At 44.7% G+C, this 19697-nt stretch overlaps 1 protein-coding gene across 13 annotated transcripts in view; it reads left to right on the top strand.

The window, feature by feature from the left end:
• Window positions 1–14002, top strand: part of Dtna (dystrobrevin alpha) — a 373587-nt gene extending 359585 nt beyond the window's left edge. For 8 of the 13 annotated variants that reach the window (XM_085700061.2, XM_085700062.2, XM_085700067.2 and 5 more), the window contains 4 exons: window positions 546–635; window positions 1210–1375; window positions 5212–5344; window positions 12883–14002. In XM_085700061.2, coding sequence (XP_085556187.2) covers window positions 546–635; window positions 1210–1375; window positions 5212–5344; window positions 12883–13023 — 530 coding nt within the window. In that variant the 3' untranslated portion in view covers window positions 13024–14002. Of the gene's footprint in view, window positions 1–545; window positions 636–1209; window positions 1376–5211; window positions 5345–7444; window positions 7493–10152 lie in introns of all 13 variants that reach the window. The other 5 variants (XM_048442652.3, XM_048442651.3, XM_048442644.3 and 2 more) reach the window with 2 other exon arrangements.
• The last annotated feature ends 5695 nt before the right edge of the window (window positions 14003–19697 follow it).

The raw sequence follows: 19697 nt of genomic DNA, 5'->3' as shown, positions 1-19697 counted from the left end.
CTTAAGAGCAGTAGCAAAAATCCTCAACCCTTTTGCACTCTCTGGGAGCTTTCAGTATATGGTGTCCCAGTCTCAAACCGTATCAGTCCTGAACCAGAGATCTCCAAAAACCCCACTAGGGGGCAGAGCCTGTGCTGGCAGAGGGCAGGCACCAGTGTGCTCTGAGGGCAGGCGCCAGGTAACAGCTGGGACCACAAGAGATGTTTGAAAACTGCAATTCTCCTGGCAATGTGGGTTGTGCTCAATAGGGTGCCCACACCTTCTGAAAAATGGCGAGTACCAAAGCTTGTGCCAGGTCGCCATGCCTTATCAATGGGATCCCTTTCATTTTCAAAACCTCCCAGTTGGAATAAAGAATCTACAAACCTCGTCATTCTCCAGGTCTTTTCCCTCGGGGCCAGTTTGCTTTTTTTCCCCCATTCAGGGAAGAAACCAAAGCGCCTGTTGCTGCTGTAGGTCTTCAGAGGAGCTGGCAGACGAGCAACATAGAGCTGGTGGGGAAGGAAAGGCTGCATCATTTTTAAATTGCTGCCTCTTTATTGAAGGTTCAAGAAGGAATTTAAGGAATGACTTGCTGGTAGCCGCAGATTCCATCACTAACACTATGTCCTCGCTGGTGAAAGAGCTGAACTCAGGTGCGTTTTGGGGGCCCGTCCCTTGTGGGTTTGTTGTGGAAGGGTCCTTATGCTCGGGGTCCCTCTGGGAAACCTGCTCATAGTCAAATGCAAAGTGAGATTTTTAACATTTAAAAGGAATTTTTAAACTTGCGTGTGTGTGTGTCTGCACATGTGTGTGTGCATATGTGGGCCTGTGCAGGTGCTTTGTCTATGCGGAGGCCAGACGAGGGTTTCTACTTCCCGGCAGCTTTGGCTGTGGGTGATTGTGAGCCTCCCGACATGGGTGCTGGGAATGGGGCTCGGTCTTCGACAACAGCAGAAAGTGCCCTTAATCACCGAGTTACCGCTCCAGCCCTGAATAAAGAAAGAAAATGCTGTGTGCAAAACTATCTTATAGTTAATTCATTTCAGTACCAGCTCTCATTTTAGGGGAAAAAAAAAAGAAAGATTGGTGTCTGATACCCTGACTTTACTGCATGTGGAACCTGGGAAATTGTTTCCAGGCCCTGAGCTTCCTGGGGAGTCTGGGCCTTTAGTTCTGGGTCTTAAGCTTTCTAAGGGGTCACTCTCTGTGTTTTCCACTGCCCACCAGAGGTGGCGAGTGAAACAGAAAGTACTGTGGATTCTGAATTTGCAAGAACTCAGTTTGAAGGTCTGGTTCCATCACCAACCTCTGAAAAGGCTTTTCTAGCCCAAATCCACGCCCGAAAACCTGGGTACATCCATGGTGGAGCTGCAAGTACCATGCACGGCGACATGTGAGTATCTTGTTCTTGGAGGCATTTTCTCAGTCAGAGGGCAATTTGTAGGTGACCTCTAAGAAGTTAAAAAACAAAGCAAAACAAAACCGGAAAGGGTGCCGTTCCCCGTTCTGCCAGAAGAGGCAGAGAGTGCTGCGTTTAAGTTTGGTTCTGGGGGCTCTTCCTTCTGACTCTGGATTTCCAGAGAGTATCAGTAATGTAAACAATGAGTACTTAATGAAATCCTGACTCACCTGACACACTGGACACGGATGGCCCTCAAATTCTGTTGAAGACATACTCCAGTAAACTTCCTGGAAGTCAAAAACTTACCTAATACAACTAAGCCATAGTATGCTGTGGACTAGCAATTCAGGCAGCACACTCTAGGGTGTCAATCAAGCATGAGCCCTCTAACCCCTGTGACTGACAGAGGGCTGCAACTTATTGATGATGCCAAATCACAAAACAGTGTAATACACTTATTGCTTGTTTGGGGACGATACTAATTCAAAACTGAAGTGTGGTCTCTGGTAAATGCATACCACATTTGCATCATGGTAAAAGTAGAAGCAAAACCCTAAGTCTCAAGTCACTTGTTGTCAATAAGAGGGAAAGCATTCTCCCAGGCCACATATGCCACTTGGAAGAGAAGTCATCGTGTCTCCTGAATTTACTACTTAGGGGACAGTGGTGAGGCTAGAATGGCGTCGGATAGTCATTAAACACATGGAATCTCTTTATAAAGGAACCCAGTTTCATTGGCTCATTAAATATGTATAAAGTCCTGCAGAAACCATTTACAGAGGCTGTTATCACAAACAGCCGGGAATTACTTTCCTCCCTACGAACAGAAGTCATAGATGGGCAAGGGGCAACTGCCTATCACCTGAGTTCCAGAGGCTCAGGGCTTGTCTTACAAATTCCAAAGCCTGTGGCTCTAAGCCTTGAGAACTAAAGGCACTACACTTTCCGATTCAGAGTCTTGTAACTCTGGTCTTACCTACCAATGCTCAGGGGCTATGGTGGTACTTCCTGGACTTGAAGTCAGAGCCCTCCAATTTTGACCCATGACAGCTCTCTCAAGTTATAGTTCTCCGAGGGGTGACTCCTGCCATCTCTTCACAGCTCTTCAGATTCTCATCTCCCATAATTCCAGTTTCTTCACTGTCTCTCGTCTTCTCGATGCTTCCACATCCTGCCCTTGGCCGTTTTCTGTAGCTCCTCAAGAGCCTCGGCTCCTGGTGACTTCCTCCATCTCTTAGCCACCTCTATTATTGCTACCATTATGGGGCTGGGATCTTCACGCAACAAACACAGTCATCCTTCCTATGGCAGAACCATAAGCAGGGAAAAGACCGTTCAGGAAAAGCATTTATTGGGATAATGACCAAGAGAGCTATCTTCCGGATGACCATAACAAGAAAGACTACACACACACACACACACACACACACACACGCACACACGCACGTGCACATGTGTACATACATTTCTCTCAAACTTTACTTATGAGCCAATCATGACCCTCACATTGCATTGAGTTTTTGCTGAGTCATGGGACAGATTGCTCCCGTCCCATCCCGAGCCAACACTGTTGTCAGTTGAGCAGAGCTATTTAGTGTTAGGAGTTCATAGAATGGAGTCTTCCAAAGCCTCTGGGAGTTGCCTAGAGTATGTGTGACTGAAGCAAGGACTCTTTAAGCAGGAATCGTGGCTCTCGCAGCCCCTGTGGTTGCAGTAATCCTTGGCTGCTAGAGTGGTGTTCCTGCAGAGTAATGGTACAGAGTTCAGAACAGCCAGACTTCCAGAATTGCAGTCCGACCCATTTGCCAAAGATGGTGTTGCTTAGCTGGTAGTTTCCCACTTAAGACAGCCAATAAGAGAAGAGTCTGTTGGCTGTCATTCAGAGGATCAAACACAGCCTATTCCTGACAGGTTTGCTCATTCATAGAAAAAGAAAGGAAGGAAGGAAGGAAGGAAGGAAGGAAGGAAGGAAGGAAGGAAGGAAGGAAGGAAGGAAGAAAGAAGACTGCTTATGCTAAAGACTAAGAATTAGCATTCCTAACAGTATCCAAGAATGTGTGACTCCTAACCAAACACCCTTACGGAGAGCTGGCTGATTAGGTCTGTGTTATTGACCAAAGCCAGCAGCATTGTGATGCTCCCCCTAGGCTTGCCATGAACCTCCATCAGCAGAGGAAACCAAAGCTAAGATATAAGGGCAAATTAGGGACCTAGCTGAAGAGCCCAGCATGGAAAGGAACAAAGTAGGAAGAAGGGAGAGAAGGAAGTGGCGTGTTGGGGGCTAGCATTCTGATAAATGTGGGCAAGAGCCGAAGCACTAAAATCATGACAAGGATAAGGCTTAATGTGAGAAGTACTTCAAGCTAGTCTACAAAATAAACAGGCTGCTTTACAGACCCTGTGATGAAGCTAACCAGAAGTCCTGGTGTCTTGGCTCTCGTCCTAAGTAATGAGTGAAAACCAGAAGTTACAGAGTTATAAAGAGATCTGTCCTGAAAGCCAGCTGTGTAACAGCGGCCTGGAAGAGCAGAATAAATAGCTACAACATCATTGCAAATGGCAGTCCAACTGGTTCTATTTTTAGTTTGTTTTCTTGTCCTTTCCTATAAAATCAAGAACTCTTGATATATTATTCAAAGTGGCTAATTGAGAGATTTTTTTCCTAGTAAATATAAAAATATGTATCTTTTTATTATCATGCATTTTGTAATAGTTATCGAACGCATTCTTACCCCAGTCCTAAAACTCAAGACTATGAAAGGCCTCCCAACTTCTGACCTGCTCTCCCTTGGTTGCCAGGGACCGGCACCAGCTTCCAGCAAATAATCTGGTAGCTGAAAATGGAGAGTTCGTAGAAGTCTCACAGACTGTTTTAGGTTGACCCTAAACCTCCAAAAATAATATGTCCCACAGATAAGCACGGGCAATGGTATTTAATGTCCATCCCTAAAACCTCTCTTTAAACCATCTTTTCACGTTGGAGGGTGTTTTACTGTCAGCATTGCCTTAAAAAAAAAAAGTACTGTTTTAGCTCCAAGAGTATAGTTTGATTTAGATTGTGAACCTGTGCTCAGCCCTATAAGGCCTTTACACATGGGAGGAATAGGCTTTGTCTGCCCATTACTTTTACTAGATGAGGTCAATCTTATTTGCTTATTTTGTCATGGAAGTAAACAATGAAAATGGATTTTTCAGCTCCAGGGCTAATAAAAATTTGTAAGGTCAAGAGCTATGGGTGCAATATTCTGGTATCAAATTACTGGTATTATAAGGTTTATTGTACCATGAAGGGTGCTTATATATGTGTGCCCATGCTCGAGTGTGTGTGTGTGTGTGTGTGTGTGTGTGTGTAGTGTTTAAACATGGATGTGGTACAACACAAAGAGAGTTAAATCATGCACACATTTCCTTAAACATTTTTTCACTAGAGGGCTCACTCGCCTTTCAGAAAGGAAAGAAGAAAATCTCATGTTGGGAACCTAGACATTACCTCTAAAGACAAATTTGCCTTGTTTAAGACTATAGAACATTTTAAGGGCTATTGTTCCTGTATGCCCCATAAAAACATAAGTGGCCAATGACTTCCTCACTCAATTTGCTTAAATTAAAGACATTTTAATCACATATTTCTCCAAACTTCAGACTTTTTTTGTTGTTGTTGTTACTGTAGTTTTGTTTTTCATTTTCCTTTGAGTCAAGGAAGACATGAAAGTGAATTGGGGGGGCTCAGGAAAAACACATCAAGGAAGGAAGCGAAAAAGGACACAGGAATTCCACCCATTCTCCCCTGGTAAGACTCCTCCCAAACACCTCTTCTGTTTTCCCAGCGTCCCGGAAGATGGGGATTCTTACGTCCAACCCGAGGATGAGAACTACGAACATGAGTCTGTGCGACAGCTGGAGACGGAGCTGCAGATGGAGGAGTACCTGAAACAGAAGCTGAAGGACGAAGCCTTCCAGGTACCGGAGGCAGCCGCATCCCTGCCCCTCCACAGTCCTCCACAATGGGTCCTTCCCACTCCCCGGAAATACAGGCCTCCCTTCCTGTTTCTTCTCTACTTTTCCAGAACATTCTGGTGGTATTCCTCAGTCCATGCATCCCATATAGTAATGTTAAATGTCTCTTGTAGCTATCTATTCTTCCAGATTCTGATGTGGACCATGAAAAGGGCCTTTGTGATGTTGGCAGACTGATAGTGGCAACCAATACAAACACATCAGGATTGTTAGAGGGTTTCTTGTTTTGTTTTGTTTTTTTCTTTCTCTCCTAAGTTAAAATGTAGGGACCTGGGGAGATGGTTCCATGGATAAGGAACTTGCAGAGCAAGTGTGAAGGATAGAGTTTGGGTTTCCAGAATCTAGTAGGCATAGCTGCCCAGCCTATAATCCCAACAATCAGAAGGTAAAAGCAGGGGCTCCCTGGAGCCAGCATGCTAACCAGACTAGTCTAATCAGTGAGCTCTGAGTTCAGTTAGAAGACCTCAATGAACAAGACAGAGAACAACAGAGGAAGACCCCCAACATCAACCTTGGGCTTCCATATGCTTGTACCAATACATGCATACACACATGCATACGTGCATACACACATATGCAAATATATCTAAAGATAGAAGCCCACATATCAAATAAAAAGCTGAAAATAGTGATGATTATATAAAGAACACATAGCACAAGAAAAATGAATAAACGCCAATCCACTTCCTCCCCTGAACTGTCTCTGACTTCCTCGTTGCCTGCATCACGTCAGACGTAAGTGCAAAGGTGACAAAACCTACCGAGAAACAATGAGGGACCTGCAAGCCCCCGTACAGCAAGGTGCAGATAGGTAGATCCGAAAGAGGCCGAAGTGTACTAACCCATCGGGGAATTCACAGAGCATAGCTCCTGCAACTAAGAATAATAGCATTACTGACTATTGCCAACAGTAATGAGTTTGTCCCTCAGGGATATCCACTGCCTGCTTCTCCTCGGGTGTATAGTTGGACCCTGGAGGACACAGGGATGTTTTTCTGGTAGAGATCAGCTAGCCTCAAGCCCATCAGATCTTTTGTCTAATGGCCACACAAGCTCTGTCACCATGGCCCTCTCTCGCTCTGTCAGTGAAGGACAGAGAATCAGTAAGCGTCAACTGGGTCTGGCTTCTGTGTTATGTACAGAGTGAGCCTTGAATGGTTCCCAAGAGGACTGCGGCACCAGGGAAACCAATGCCCAAGTTCACCTGAACGTAGTGCTGCTTAACATTTTCATCCTAGCGCCTGCCTTTGAGAAACTGAAAACAGCCATTCAAAAGGAAGAGTAATAATAATTAGAGCGTAGGGCCATGCTCCTGTGCCACCTACCAATATGTTCACCCGATTACAAAACTGCGGTGAGTGTGCAGTCTTGGTGACTTCTGAGACTCATCCCTGGAGAGAAGCTAGCCTTGTACGGAGCTGGCTGGGAGTCTCTGGGAAGCCTAAGGGGTGGTGTCCTGTACACATCTCACATGGGTTGGCTCATGGAGCAGAGAGACGTGGCTGGATCATCAACGTCCGAGTTGGCCTATTGGAGTTGTCTGTCAGGCCCTGTTCTTCAAGCTTGTCTTCAGTTTCTGGGGTTTAGTGACAAGAGTAACTGTACTGGTACATTTTTAGGTGACTTTTATCCTAAATCTAACAAATATTAGATTCTTTATGAATTATTAGTTAATGTTACGTGAACAAAGTAAAGGGGTTCTATTAACAAGATCTATCGGAAGTTCTGCCATGTTAAGGAAATCCCCGGTTCCTCCCTCTCTCTCCCCTTGCCTTTCTGTGCTTGATGATGTCAAGGGAAAGAGAAGGGGAAGGGCCCACGTGCTCTCCCTCAGTGCGTATCCTGGAGCATGGTGGAGTGGTTCCCTTCAAAGGCTGTGTAAGCTGGAGGCGACTGGCTAGATGGAATGCCTCTGTCGTTCTCTGGACTCTGTCCCTCTCTGTGTGTCTCTGTGCATGGCCTCCAGCCACATAATTCACCAGCTTGACTGCCTCACAGACTTGATATGTCACCTTTCTTGTTTGTGTCCTTTGTCACCCACAGGTCAGCTTGCAAGGTTGAATGCAATACCCTTTCTCACTCTCCTCTCAAGTAAGTACCTGCTGTGTGGGAGGAGGCATGGACACAGTAGGCTGTGATGACTTAGCCTGACTTCGCAGGCGCTCTCTCCTTGTGATGTAATGTCAGCCCTCCCTGCTGCCCTCAGAGTGGCAACTCAAGCACAGAACCCATTACAGTCCTGTGTAAATCCCCTAGGCATCCCTGGAGTAGACATTTTACTCGTTGTTTAGGGCAGTTGTCACAGAAACTTCCACAGCTCCTGAGGTGCACCAGATTCTCTGTGGCCACATCAGTAATGTCATCCAAGAAGGAAAAGGCCAAGCTACTTCAGCACCTCTGGATTTCAGCTCCTTAGTCCCCCCAAAAAAACATCTGTGTGCACTGTAACCAGGGAAAACACAGCCAAAGGGGGAAAACCCTGCAGCCTTGTGTTTTGAGGTTGACTAATTCAAATCCACTGGGGATTTCAGTGTGGTAAAAGCTAACTCAAGATGTCATTTAGGTTATTTCATTCCACTCTAAAGATTTACCTAATAATGGGCCCAATTCTCAAGTCATTTTTTCTTTATCATTGCAATTCTGGTTGGTACTTTTGACCGTCAACATCACTTGAGTGTCGTGATCTAAGTCTCAAGTTCTGCATTTTATTAGAACCATTTGAAATACGAATCTCACCAAAACTTAGCATAATTTAAAGAAATTATTAATCCTTTATGAGTTTCACTTTCCTCTGTACATCAGGATATTATGCCTACCTCACATCCAGGAGGTGGACGTGTGGCATATCCACAAGTTCAAAGAACTTGACCCATCGTACCTAGCTGTGCGCATGCACATATATGCATACCTCCACATGCTCCAGCTCCCACGCAGTACTGGGGAGCTGCGACAGTCCCACAGAGCTGGAGCAGGGCCATGGGACTCAGAACAACTTCGTTATTTCAACTTTTATAAACAAGTCAGGACTCAGCTTCCTGCAATGATGGTGGGACCCACTGTCCCTTAAGTCTAGATGGCTTCTCTAGTTCTAGTCAATGACCATTTGGTGGTCCCTCATTACAACCTAAGTTAGTGCACTGCTTACAGCAGTCAGGCTGGCCTGGCCAAAGGACTTGTGTATAGTGTAGTTACATAATGCTTCTCAATTGTGGAATCAGATGAGTCTACAAGATAGCTGATAACGCACTCTGCCGACCCTAGTTGCTAATTTTAGGAATGAACGTATTTCTTCAGCAGCATTTCGAGGAGCAGTGGATACACAGTAGGTTAAATGCTACAAGCAGTCTCGCTGCACCACCAGGTTCACATCAAGTCAGTAAGACTGCATTAATGGGACAGACCTGAGCTGTAGGAAGAGCCTCTCCAGCTACACTCTGTTTACCCTCCCTTGCACTCACACCCTCTCCTGATTCACAGCGAACCCTCTCCTAATTCACAGTGACTACAGCGGGAAAGGGTCCTGGGAACTGTTTCTGAAAATATCCACTCTGGTTATAGCACTTCTAGTCACAGAAGAAAAGGTTGTTCCTTAATAGCATTTTCTTTCTCTTCGCTCCAACAATTTAATTGTTTTTGTTCTGTGTCTTATTTGGACATTAGGGACTTGTTCTTAGGAAAAAAAAGCATTCATTGTTTTAAAGTAATAAAATAGCCTTGCTATGAACACACATAAAAATTAGATCAGGTAAACAGGGTGATGGTAGCGCACACCTTTACACTCGGAAGGCAGAGACAGGTGGATCTCTGTGAGTTCAAGGCCAGCCTGGTCTACAAGAGCTAGTTCCAGGACAGGCTCCAAAACTACAGAGAAACCCTGTCTCGAAAAACAAACAAACAAACAAAAAAATAGATCAGGTTCTTTTTTACCTAAAAGCAACTTTTTTTACTTTCTTGGAAATCTAGTAGTGAGAATTTAAAACAGGTGTGCCCTCTGTCATTTACTGCCGGGATATTCTGATTAGATGGAATTCTGAAGGAGCCTAAACACAAACCAGCCTGTGGCTAAATCAGCCAGTTGGGCAAAATGCATTTAAAATCTTACAGGGCACTACAAAAAATAGTAACATTTCACCTTTAACTCCTTTTAACCTACTATGAGGTTTACAATGGGGTCAATACAGTTGCAATTTAAGAATGACCTGTATGATTAGTATATTTTGTTTGGACTTTCTGACTATACAGCAATACCAAAATTATCCCAAAGTACATGCCTCTCTTACGCAAGGGTCCTGAATCAAGTTCACTGGCTTGGCATCAGTCAACCAGCCACCAAGGCAGAATTTTTCATGAATAAGAGCAGAACATGGAACCTAAGGAACAGGAAGACTCTTCCTGTGTTCAAGGCAGACTATGGGCCTGTTTGTAAGCCACTGGGTGCCTTGAATGCTTCATGAGCCTCAGGAGTACCCCAGGGATCCCTTAAGAGGAGGCTCAATTAAGAGAACTCCACAGAATCTCTTCCAGAAGACACACAGTGTCCAAGACATTGGTCCCTGATTTTCATAGGAAGAAAATACAGTGAGTGTGTGTGTGTGTGTGTGTGTGTGTGTGTGTGTATGTGTGTGCGCGCGCACGCACAAGCGCGCGTGCCTGTGTGTGTAAGGGCAAGGTGGGGGACTCTAAGCTACTTAGCCCTAATTTAGAAACAGTTTTCACCTGTTTAAAAAAAATTACACACTCCTTATTCCCAGGCAAGCTATAGTCAGACAGATGATGAAAGTCACATGGCATCCGGTGACGGAGAGAGCTGCACTTGCAAAGAGGAGGAAGACAGCAGCGTGGCAGCAGCCTCACCCTCGCTCGCTCGGAGAGAGGAGCCTCCACCTCCAGCACCTCCAGCAACCCCCTCCCCTAAAGCTGTGTTCTGATGCCTGTAGTGCAGCTAGCTTTCTGTTCCAAGATTTGTAGTTCATAGGTGTGTGTTTTAGAGGGGGGGTGGGGGGGCAAGACTTCTGTTCCTAGACAATTTATCAGCTCCATCTCCTGTAACATGGCTCATCCCTGGTTCAGAGCAAACATCCAGCGGCTGAGAGCCTGCTGCTGTTACACTGGACAGTAGTATGTATGAGCGTTTTAAACCTTTGCACACAATATTGAACCCATTCAGTTTACAATGACAATATTAATACTGTTTGTAGCTAGAAGTTTCGTTTCTGGATTTTTTGAGATTTTAGCAAAGACCATCGTCTTATTATATACTACACACTCCCCCCCCCACACACACACACAGCAATTGAAGGGGAAGAAAACAACAACCCGCAATAGGATTTGGTTTCTGAGTGTCCAGACTCAGAACCCAGAAGCCAAGAAGGGTCCTTGGCCTGCCCAGGTCTCCAAGTCCCTCTGAAAAATGACTTAAACCTACCACCAGGAGTAATGGGTTCTTGAGGGCTTATCTCCAACTTCGGGTTGTTTTCCTTCAAGATACTCTAATGAGTCAGCCATAGAATTTAATGTAAATACTTTTCCAAATAGATATCATATTAAAGAGAAAGAGAGAGAAAAAACATTCAAATGATATAGAATCTAGTTTTTAAAATCAGCACAGATCTTCCTAAAAACTGTGAACTTGTTTTAAAATACTCGTTACTAAAGCTGTTTATAAACCACAGGTGCCATAAGACCCCCCACGGACTCCCGTTCTCTGCACACTCCTCCAGGTCTCGCTCCCCACAGTGTACCCTTAGGAAGCATGTCTTACCCAGCACTGCTCATTGACGAGTCCCCTCATCGGCTAGTTCCGAGGCCTTCAGCTTTAAATGTATGGGCTTCAAGTGCGCTTGCAGACCTTCACCCGCTTTGCTTTCTGAATGTCGATTGCCTTACCTGGCCGCCTGTCGTTCTGCATGCAGCGTCGTGTGGTCCTGTGAAAGGAGACAGGCCCCTTCCATGTGGGCTTGGGATGTCACACTCAGTGTGAAGCTGGTGTGCGAAAGAACGGTCAAAGACAAGAGGATAAGAGCCCGGGGATGGTCCTTCACGAGGCCCCTCAGTAGAGAGACCTCCAAAGGGCCTCTTTTAGTGATTCTGGGGGAAATGGAGAAGTCATTGGTTATTTCAAGATCTCCTGTGTAAGGAAAAGGAGAAGCCAGACACCTGCTGCCTTAAGCTAGCAGCCTCTCTGGAATGCCTGGGTTTTTCTTCTAAAAGAAAGAAGGGAACATCATCGCAGAGCAATGATTCTCTGAGCGTGTCCCTCAGACCAGCAATGTTCATGTCACCCAAAAGTCTTAGCAATGCAGTTTCCTAGACTCCAACCCAGACCCACTGAATCTGAAACTCTTGGGCCTGAGCCTAGTGATCCATGTGTTAATCAGTCCTCCTAACAATTCTGAAGTAGGTTATAAGATAGTAAGCATTGGTCTCGAATAGAGCTGCCCAGCAAAGGCTGAAAGAAGCCTTATCCAGGCTAGGTTGTAACTCAGTTGGCTGAGTGCTTGCCTAACACACACAAAGCCCTGGGTTCAAACTTCCAGAGCTGTATAAACCTGGCACGATGACACATGCCTATGACCCCAGCACTCAGGGGATGGAGGCAGGAAGATCAGGAGTTTCAGGTCATCCTCGGCTACACAGTGAGTTTAAGGCTAGCCTGGGATCCATGAGACCCTGCCTTGAAGGAGGGGGCGGAGTAGTCAGAATAGATAAGAAACGCTGTAAGTGGACCTCAGATTTAATTTTGCTCACTGGGCTGGCAAAAGCCTCCTCCCACCCCATACACCTAGTCTGTATTGAGTGGCTAATGACTCACTTTCTGGCCCGACTGTCTGTAGAGGGCTGTTGGATGCTCTTGCCTCTGCATTTGATCAGAAACCTTCTCCTTGGCTGCCCTTTTAAACAAAATCGTTTGCCTTGAGGATAGCTGAGAGATTGTTTGGCATCGGTAGATGACTCCGTGCTGTCCCTGGGTGTTATTTGTCTATTTCTCTTGAGAAAACCCGTCTCGCAAAATTCCCTGAGCACAGGCTAGCACCAAAGTTTCACAACTGCACAGTTCTCTGATGTCTTTGCACAGGTGGATTTTTTTTTGCGGGTTTTGTTGGTGTGTCTTAACGTTCATCTCTTCCCCTGCCCATCCTCTGTGAAATCACACCTCTCTAGATGGTGCAGGTGGCCATTGGTGCCTCATACTCAGTACTGAAAACCACTACATCCCAGATACCTGCATTTCTGTCAGCTCGACATCAGATCTCACTAACTGGACTGAGCTGACCCTTGTCGTCTCTTTGGTTTTCTGTATCAAATGTGTGTCTAAGGTTGAAACCATTCTCCCGACAACCTTCCCTCTTGTCAGGGCTGCCATTGCTGAGCAGCTCCATCCCATGATCTAGACTCCATCGTACAAAGCCATTGCAGGAACTCTCTGGAACCACTACCAGTGAGCAATTTCTCACTAACCAGCCACCTTTTCTTTCTCTTAGCTCCACGTCAGCACTGAGACCAGATTCAAGCACCCCTATCCTGTAACCGAGACAAAATGGCGTGTGTTGTTTTGGGGTTTTGTCATTGTCGGTGGATTCCTTTCCTTGGCTCTCCAAATTTACTTTTGGGGCCTGTTCTAATTGCAAACCCAGCAGGTTTCGTCTACCCTGTCTGTTCTATTCAACTATATCTCACAGGGGTTGTTCTTTCTTATCCCACAATGAATTGCACATCCATGTCCATCAGAGCTGATGGCCTATGAACGAGCACTGGTCTAGCACCGCCAAGCCTCCCCCACAGCACTGTGGTCAGGAGGTAGGTGAAATCTACTGTATAGGATTCAGGAATTGGTTGTGGTTTGTCGGGATGGAAGTTGGGGTAAGTTTGGCTGGTCAGAGGGAGACGTGTGGGAGATTACGAAGATGGATTATCATATGCTCTAGAATAAGGCAGGGAAGGTTCATTTGTAAGTAGTAAATGTGAACTGAGTTGCATTAAGATTGTGGCCTTTGTGTGATATATACTATGTATTTTCTTATATGCATGAGCCAAACTGTTGCGATCTAAGTTAGCACTGGTGTCTGCTCTTATTTTGACCATCTTCGCCCACCATTATTAGTTCTTGGTTGTTAAGTGTAGATAGATCTTGTAAATATGGCAGCCTTTGATTGCTGCGCTCACTTTGGTTCGATTCCACACAAGGAACCACAGGCAAAGAACTCCACTGTGTCCTTGGAAGACAGGGCATTTTTACTTTGAACCAAAAAAAGGAAAGAAAAATCAGAAGCATTCATTGCATCTCGAAGCTAATTAACATAAGACATTTTAAATTGTGACTACTGAATTTGACCCCATTTGAAATAACCAATTCAGAAACACTAAAAAGTACACAATATTCATTGGGATTGTAACAAAACTACTATAATATGTTGTTTTGTTGATATTGCTGTTGAGTATTGTTTTGTGTGTGTATGTGTGTGTGTGCGGGCGTATGTGTGTGTGTGTGTGTTGGAACCTCCTGGGGACATGTTATATTTTGAAGTGATTAAACTATTTAATTGTGTGTCTATATTTTGGAATGAAATTATTTCTTCATTAAAAATGTTTTTTAAAACACTATGATCTTGTGGGGTTTTCTTATCCTTCATTTTAGTGGACGTTTTTTACAATATGAAATCATCTCAAAGACGGGGAACAGGTGAGTTCCAAACATATGGAACATGAACCATGGTGGAATGTTGGACTGCTAAGGCAAAGAGTTTCCATATTTCCGTTAAGAAAAAAAATACCAAAAATATGCTAAAAAAATTGGAAGTCTAAACTGTGGAGTTATGGATGATATTCCTAAGTTATTCTTTAGGCTACTATCTTTTGCCCAGCCTCCCTGCCTTAGCTATTTGGGGTAGCTGGTCAGATGGATAAGGAGTCCTTGAGTGAGTTGGACAGGCTTCGATTTGTGCACAACCCTTCCTGCATCCACCTGCACCTCCAGAGAGCACGTCTGATATCAGAAATTATTTCAAGAGTGAGCAGTTGTCTTTCAACTGTATCGTTAGGCCACAGAGCACTAAAAAGTAAATGTGTGCTCACTTTATTTTCAAGAAAAGATTAAAAATATCAGATGCTTATGGGTCAAATTACTTAACAAAATGTTCCCTCTTTCCAGCGCTAACTGGTTTCGTCTTGGACACAGCGAAGCATGTGATGCAAGGCAGGTCACACATATTCTACATCTCTTGATCTTTGGAGCCCAAGTTGCCAAATAACGCCTGTGGTTGGCCCTTGTCCTTCCCAGTGCCTCGCTGTACCACCACTCCAGAGGGAATGCTGCAAGGGGTGGCTCTCTGGCACTAAGAAAATGGCTTCTTTGACATCTCATTTTCCTGGCCCTCTTGTGTAGCTGCTCTAGCTTAGAAGCAAGTACACCTTCAAAATATAAGAGTAAAGCCAGTTAGACCAGGTTTGTGGTCTAGAACCCCAGGGGAATCTGTGGCTGCTTTCCATGGAATTATTTCTAGGCAAACACATTTCCTTCCAGTGATTGGATGCCAAGAAGAAAGGTGTGCACACATGTATGCCAGCTATACACTCAAGTCTCCTCTGGTGTATGAAGCTAAACCTTTTAGTAATAGTGAGCTTTTATTTGTGGCAGACAGCATTTCATACACTATGTGCCAATTACTACATATTTATAAACAATGTTATACCTCTGTCTCTTAAGTAATACAAGAAATTAAAAATGGTGTTACGAAATGAAATACAGCATGTTCTATTTCTAGCACAGGTGTAACCAGCAATTGCCGTCTGGATCACCAAGTTCTTTTTTTAAGTGCGTTTTTGTTTTTAATTATGTGTATGCAGGTATGCCTGCATGTGGATTTGTGTGAGAGCACTTGGTGCCTGCAGAGGCCAGAAGGCAGCGCTGGATTGGAGTTACAGGTGGTGAGACCCTGGACTTGGGGGCTAGAAACCGAGCAGGTCCTCTGTAAGAAGAGCTGGTGCTCTTAACTGCTGAGCCACCTCTCCAGCTCTATTACCAGGTTCCTAACATCTTGTCCGAAGAACTGAAAAAGGCACACACAAGTAGCAAAGTAGCAAGGAATTTTATTATTTAAAAGCAAAAGTGCAGTGCAGATATTCTGCAAGGGAGCATGTGATGGCCCACAAGGAGCTATCTCACTAGCATAATGAAAACCTTCCTATGGCACAAGAAATTCCAAGAGTTTTTGAAGTCCCATGGCAGCAGCTCAGTGCAGGTATAGCATCCCTGTGCTTGGAAGGATGTGTTTGTCCATGCAGTTTCCTTTACTAAAGTCTTTGTTTCTTCATACACATCAAGTTACTGTTCAATATCCTTGCATTCCAAATTGATGCTCCCCTTTAGGACATATTGTAGAACAAGCAAACTCCCGGGCTTTTGTTCATCTGGGAATAGATTATAACACTCATTTCTGAAAGACAGTTTTGCCAGATAGAGAATTCTTGGTGGACAGGTATCTACTAGCTTTTGGCCTCTGTAGGTTTGGGTGCATAATCAACCATGAGCTTTATGGCTCTTCTGTTGTAATTAGCCCTCTTTTCTTTTGATACTTCCAAGAATCTCTCTTTATCTCTGTCTTCCCATGGTTTTGTTGTAGCAGGTCTTAATGCTGTTTTCATTGAGTTTATCCCGTATGGAATTCATAAGGCTTCTTTGGGGATATGCAAAGAAACTTTGCTTGCTGACTTGCTGTGTCCTTCATAAATTCTTTTATTGATAAGACCGAGAGCCTGGGCATAAAAGGTTTGGACTTCCTAAGTTAGCATTCCTACTTATAGCACCAAATACGTTGAGAACTTAAGCAACTGGGAGAAAGTTGCTCCATTTCTGAAGAAAAGAAAACTAGAAGAAATAACCTTTGGACCAGATCTTTGGTAGTTTGATTCTGGATGTTATATTTGAAATGCAGATTCAACATACAAGAGTCAGAGGTGTGGGATATTGACAAGCTAGACTCAGGATCCCAGAGTGAAGTGTGATGGAGCTTAGGAGGAGACCAAAAAAGAATGGTCAGAAAATCAGAGAGGAAGCCAGGAGCAGGAGCCTGGAGAGATGGTCAGTGGTTAGGAGTGCTTACTCTTCTTGCAGACCTACGCTGTGGCTGAAATCACCTGTAACTCCAGTTCCTGGGGGCCTGATGTCCTCTTCTGGCCTCCTCAAGCACCCACCCACCTTCATGGTTCACATAAACTCACTCAGGCACACACACATACACTTACATAAAATAAGTATTTTTTTAAAAAAAAACAGAAGCCAGATGATAAGTGTTTCAAAATAAGTGAAGCAAGTGCCTTGAATGCTCCAGATGGGTAAGGTGAGAGAACAAGGCCCTGCCCCTCACTCGAGGGTTCACGTGAACCAGCATGGTAATTTCCCAGAGCTTCTTCACTCTTACGGTACTTTCCGATCTCCACATGGCCAGTGAAACCTTGAACAACGTGACAATTTATACTGTTTTTTTTGTTGTTTTTTTTTGTTTGTTTGTTTTTTGCTGAGGGCCTTAGAGAAAATGTGGTGCTATATAATAAATTCACAGGGTAGACTACGCCCCCCCCATCTCTACCCCCACCTCCACCACACCAGCTCCATGTTGCCTTCACATTTGGGGATATCAATCTAGAAAGACAACTCTGAGCATTTGCACAATGTGATCAGCTTTTAACAACCAAGTCATAGCAGAAAATGCTCCCTAACAGGTGCAGTGAGAAGATGCAGCAGTGTTAGCTCCCTCACAGATCCAGTGAAGGTGTTAGCTCCCCCACAGATGCAGTGAGGGGATGCAGAGGGGTGAGCTCCCCTACAGGTCCAGTGAGGGGGGTGTAGATTCAGTGAGGGGGTGTGGCAGTGTTAGCGCCCCCACAGGTGCAGGGAGGAAGTGGAAGTGTCAGCCCCCTCACAGGTGCAGGGAGGAAGTGGAGGTGTCAGCCCCCTCACAGGTGCAGGGAGGGGGTGGAGGTGTCAGCCCCCTCACAGGTGCAGGGAGGGGGTGGAGGTGTCAGCCCCCTCACAGGTGCAGGGAGGGGGTGGAGGTGTCAGCCCCCTCACAGGTGCAGGGAGGAAGTGGAGGTGTCAGCCCCCTCACAGGTGCAGGGAGGGGGTGGAGGTGTCAGCCCCCTCACAGGTGCAGGGAGGGGGTGGAGGTGTCCACTTTAGAACAGAAGTTCTTCTTTTCTTGCTTTCAGGGTCCCACTTACCTCCACTCTTCTCAGGGAGACCATGGATAAAGTTACAGAACTCTCTGCACACATATAAATAAAATTTTATATATGGTTTTGTCATTTATGGTAATATGTGTCTACTTGATGGTACCTATTGATTACTGTGAAGACCAATTAAAGAAACCAATACATGTAAAGCACACAGCAAATACAAGGAAGTGTTAATGTGTTAGAAGCTCAGTGCACACAATCAGTTCTTCCTCCATTTTTTTCTTTTTAATGTATTTTCCAATCCTCATCCACAAAATTGGAGCAAAGTTTTATTTACAGAAAATTCACACAAAGATAAATTGGCTTATGCGCAAATTTTTAAAAATATCTATTCGATCTTATTAAAAGATTAGGTACAGTACTGAATATCTGCTATCCAGGATCTCAAGTTGAGGCAGGAGGACCCCAAGTTCAAAGCCAGCCTAGTCAACTTAAGGAACCCCTACCTCCAAAAACAAGCAATCCAAATAAAAATGTAATGGCATGGCTAGAAGTTAAACATTGCTCTATTTAAAATATGCTAAACAAGTCGGGCAGTGGCGGTGCTTGCCTTTAATCCCAACACTTGGCAGGCAGATCTCTGTGAGTTTGAGGTCTACAGAGCAAGTTCCAGAACAGCCAAAGCTACACAAAGAAACCCCATCTCAAAAAAAAAGAAAGAAAGAAAGAAAGAAAGAAAGAAAGAAAGAAAGAAAGAAAAAGAAAAGCTACAGGGAAACTCTGTCACAAAAAAAAAAAAAGCAAACAAAAAATCGGTTAAACAAGCGCTTTAGCCGAGTCAGCCAATATTAAAGAGAGCCACCTGCTGCTGAGAATACAGATTTTTTTAAACCTGAGTGGGGGAGGGGGAAGGGAGAGGAAAGGTTTAAAAGCATTGTCACTGTGTTGCTCAATAAAACCACACCATGTGTTCCTTCCATCTTCTCTTCCCAGTTCTCACTCTCCTGAGAAAGGCCATAGCTTCTCAACTACAAGGACAGGTGTCTCGTCGGTCGCAGACTTCCTAGAAATGCATGTTGTAAAGGCCCATGTCAACACTGACAAGTGTAAGGGACAGCTGCCAGTCATTTTTCCTGAAAAGACACAAATCCTACATAAGGCCACTTAGTGCAGTGCGAAAACAGGTGTCTAGAGAATAAACAGCGTGAACTAGTCACTGGAGGACCATAGCTTTGCCGTGGCCTACAGAAGAAAGACTTGCTGGCCATGCTTGTTCACTTTCTAGTCCTATGAGAGCAGTCTGTTCCTCATTTTGGAACACTAACCCCGATCCTGACGCAGGCGCTGAGTGGTAAGGACAGGAAAATAAAATGGTGCAACATTTCTCGGCCTTCTCTGACAACAGGAGCCACCGCCAGGATTCCGCATGCGTTCAGAATAGACGACCCTGTCCAGACTGTCTGCACACCAGACATGGAAGATTGCCCAGGTGACTCCATGCTCTAAAACTCGGCAATATGAGGGAGAGACACTGGTTTATTTTCTGGTGCCAAGCCAGCATTTTTTATCGAAATACAGTTCAATAGCTTGAGTCTGACCCTGTTTTAGTATTGAAAACCCCAAGTCCTGAAAAACTCCTTAGTTCCCAAGGTAACAGAATGATTTTAATCTGCCCAAAAAGCAAGTAAGGATGTTTCAACCCTGAGGCAAGGAAAAAGTCTCCATTACATTCTGCACGATAAAGTAAGTATGACCAGGGCCACTGAGACGGTGCAGCGGGTGGAAACGCATGCTACCAAGCTTCAGGACCTGAGCTGGATCACCAGGACCCACATCATGAGGGAGAGAAAAGTTGTCCAATGACCCCTGTGTATGTGGAGTGCCAGTAAATACACAGAGAGACTCACACTCATAAATAAATTAATGTAATCTAAAATTTTAAGCATAAAAGATTAATTTAGAGCAGAACATTTTAAGGACGATGTTTATCATGGATTAATCTTTTTCTTTTCTACCATGAATGAAGCTTTTCTTCTTTTTTAATCAGGACTCTACTCTCCCCTCCTGTGGATTCCCTTGGGGTTTCTGGAGCCAAACAGCTGTGGGTCTGAGCTAGTCACAACGC

This window comes from Myodes glareolus, chromosome 13 (assembly GCF_982192425.1).
Source record: "Myodes glareolus chromosome 13, mMyoGla1.1, whole genome shotgun sequence".
NCBI classification, from domain to species: domain Eukaryota; kingdom Metazoa; phylum Chordata; class Mammalia; order Rodentia; family Cricetidae; genus Myodes; species Myodes glareolus.
This window is presented reverse-complemented; position numbering and strand designations above follow the sequence as displayed.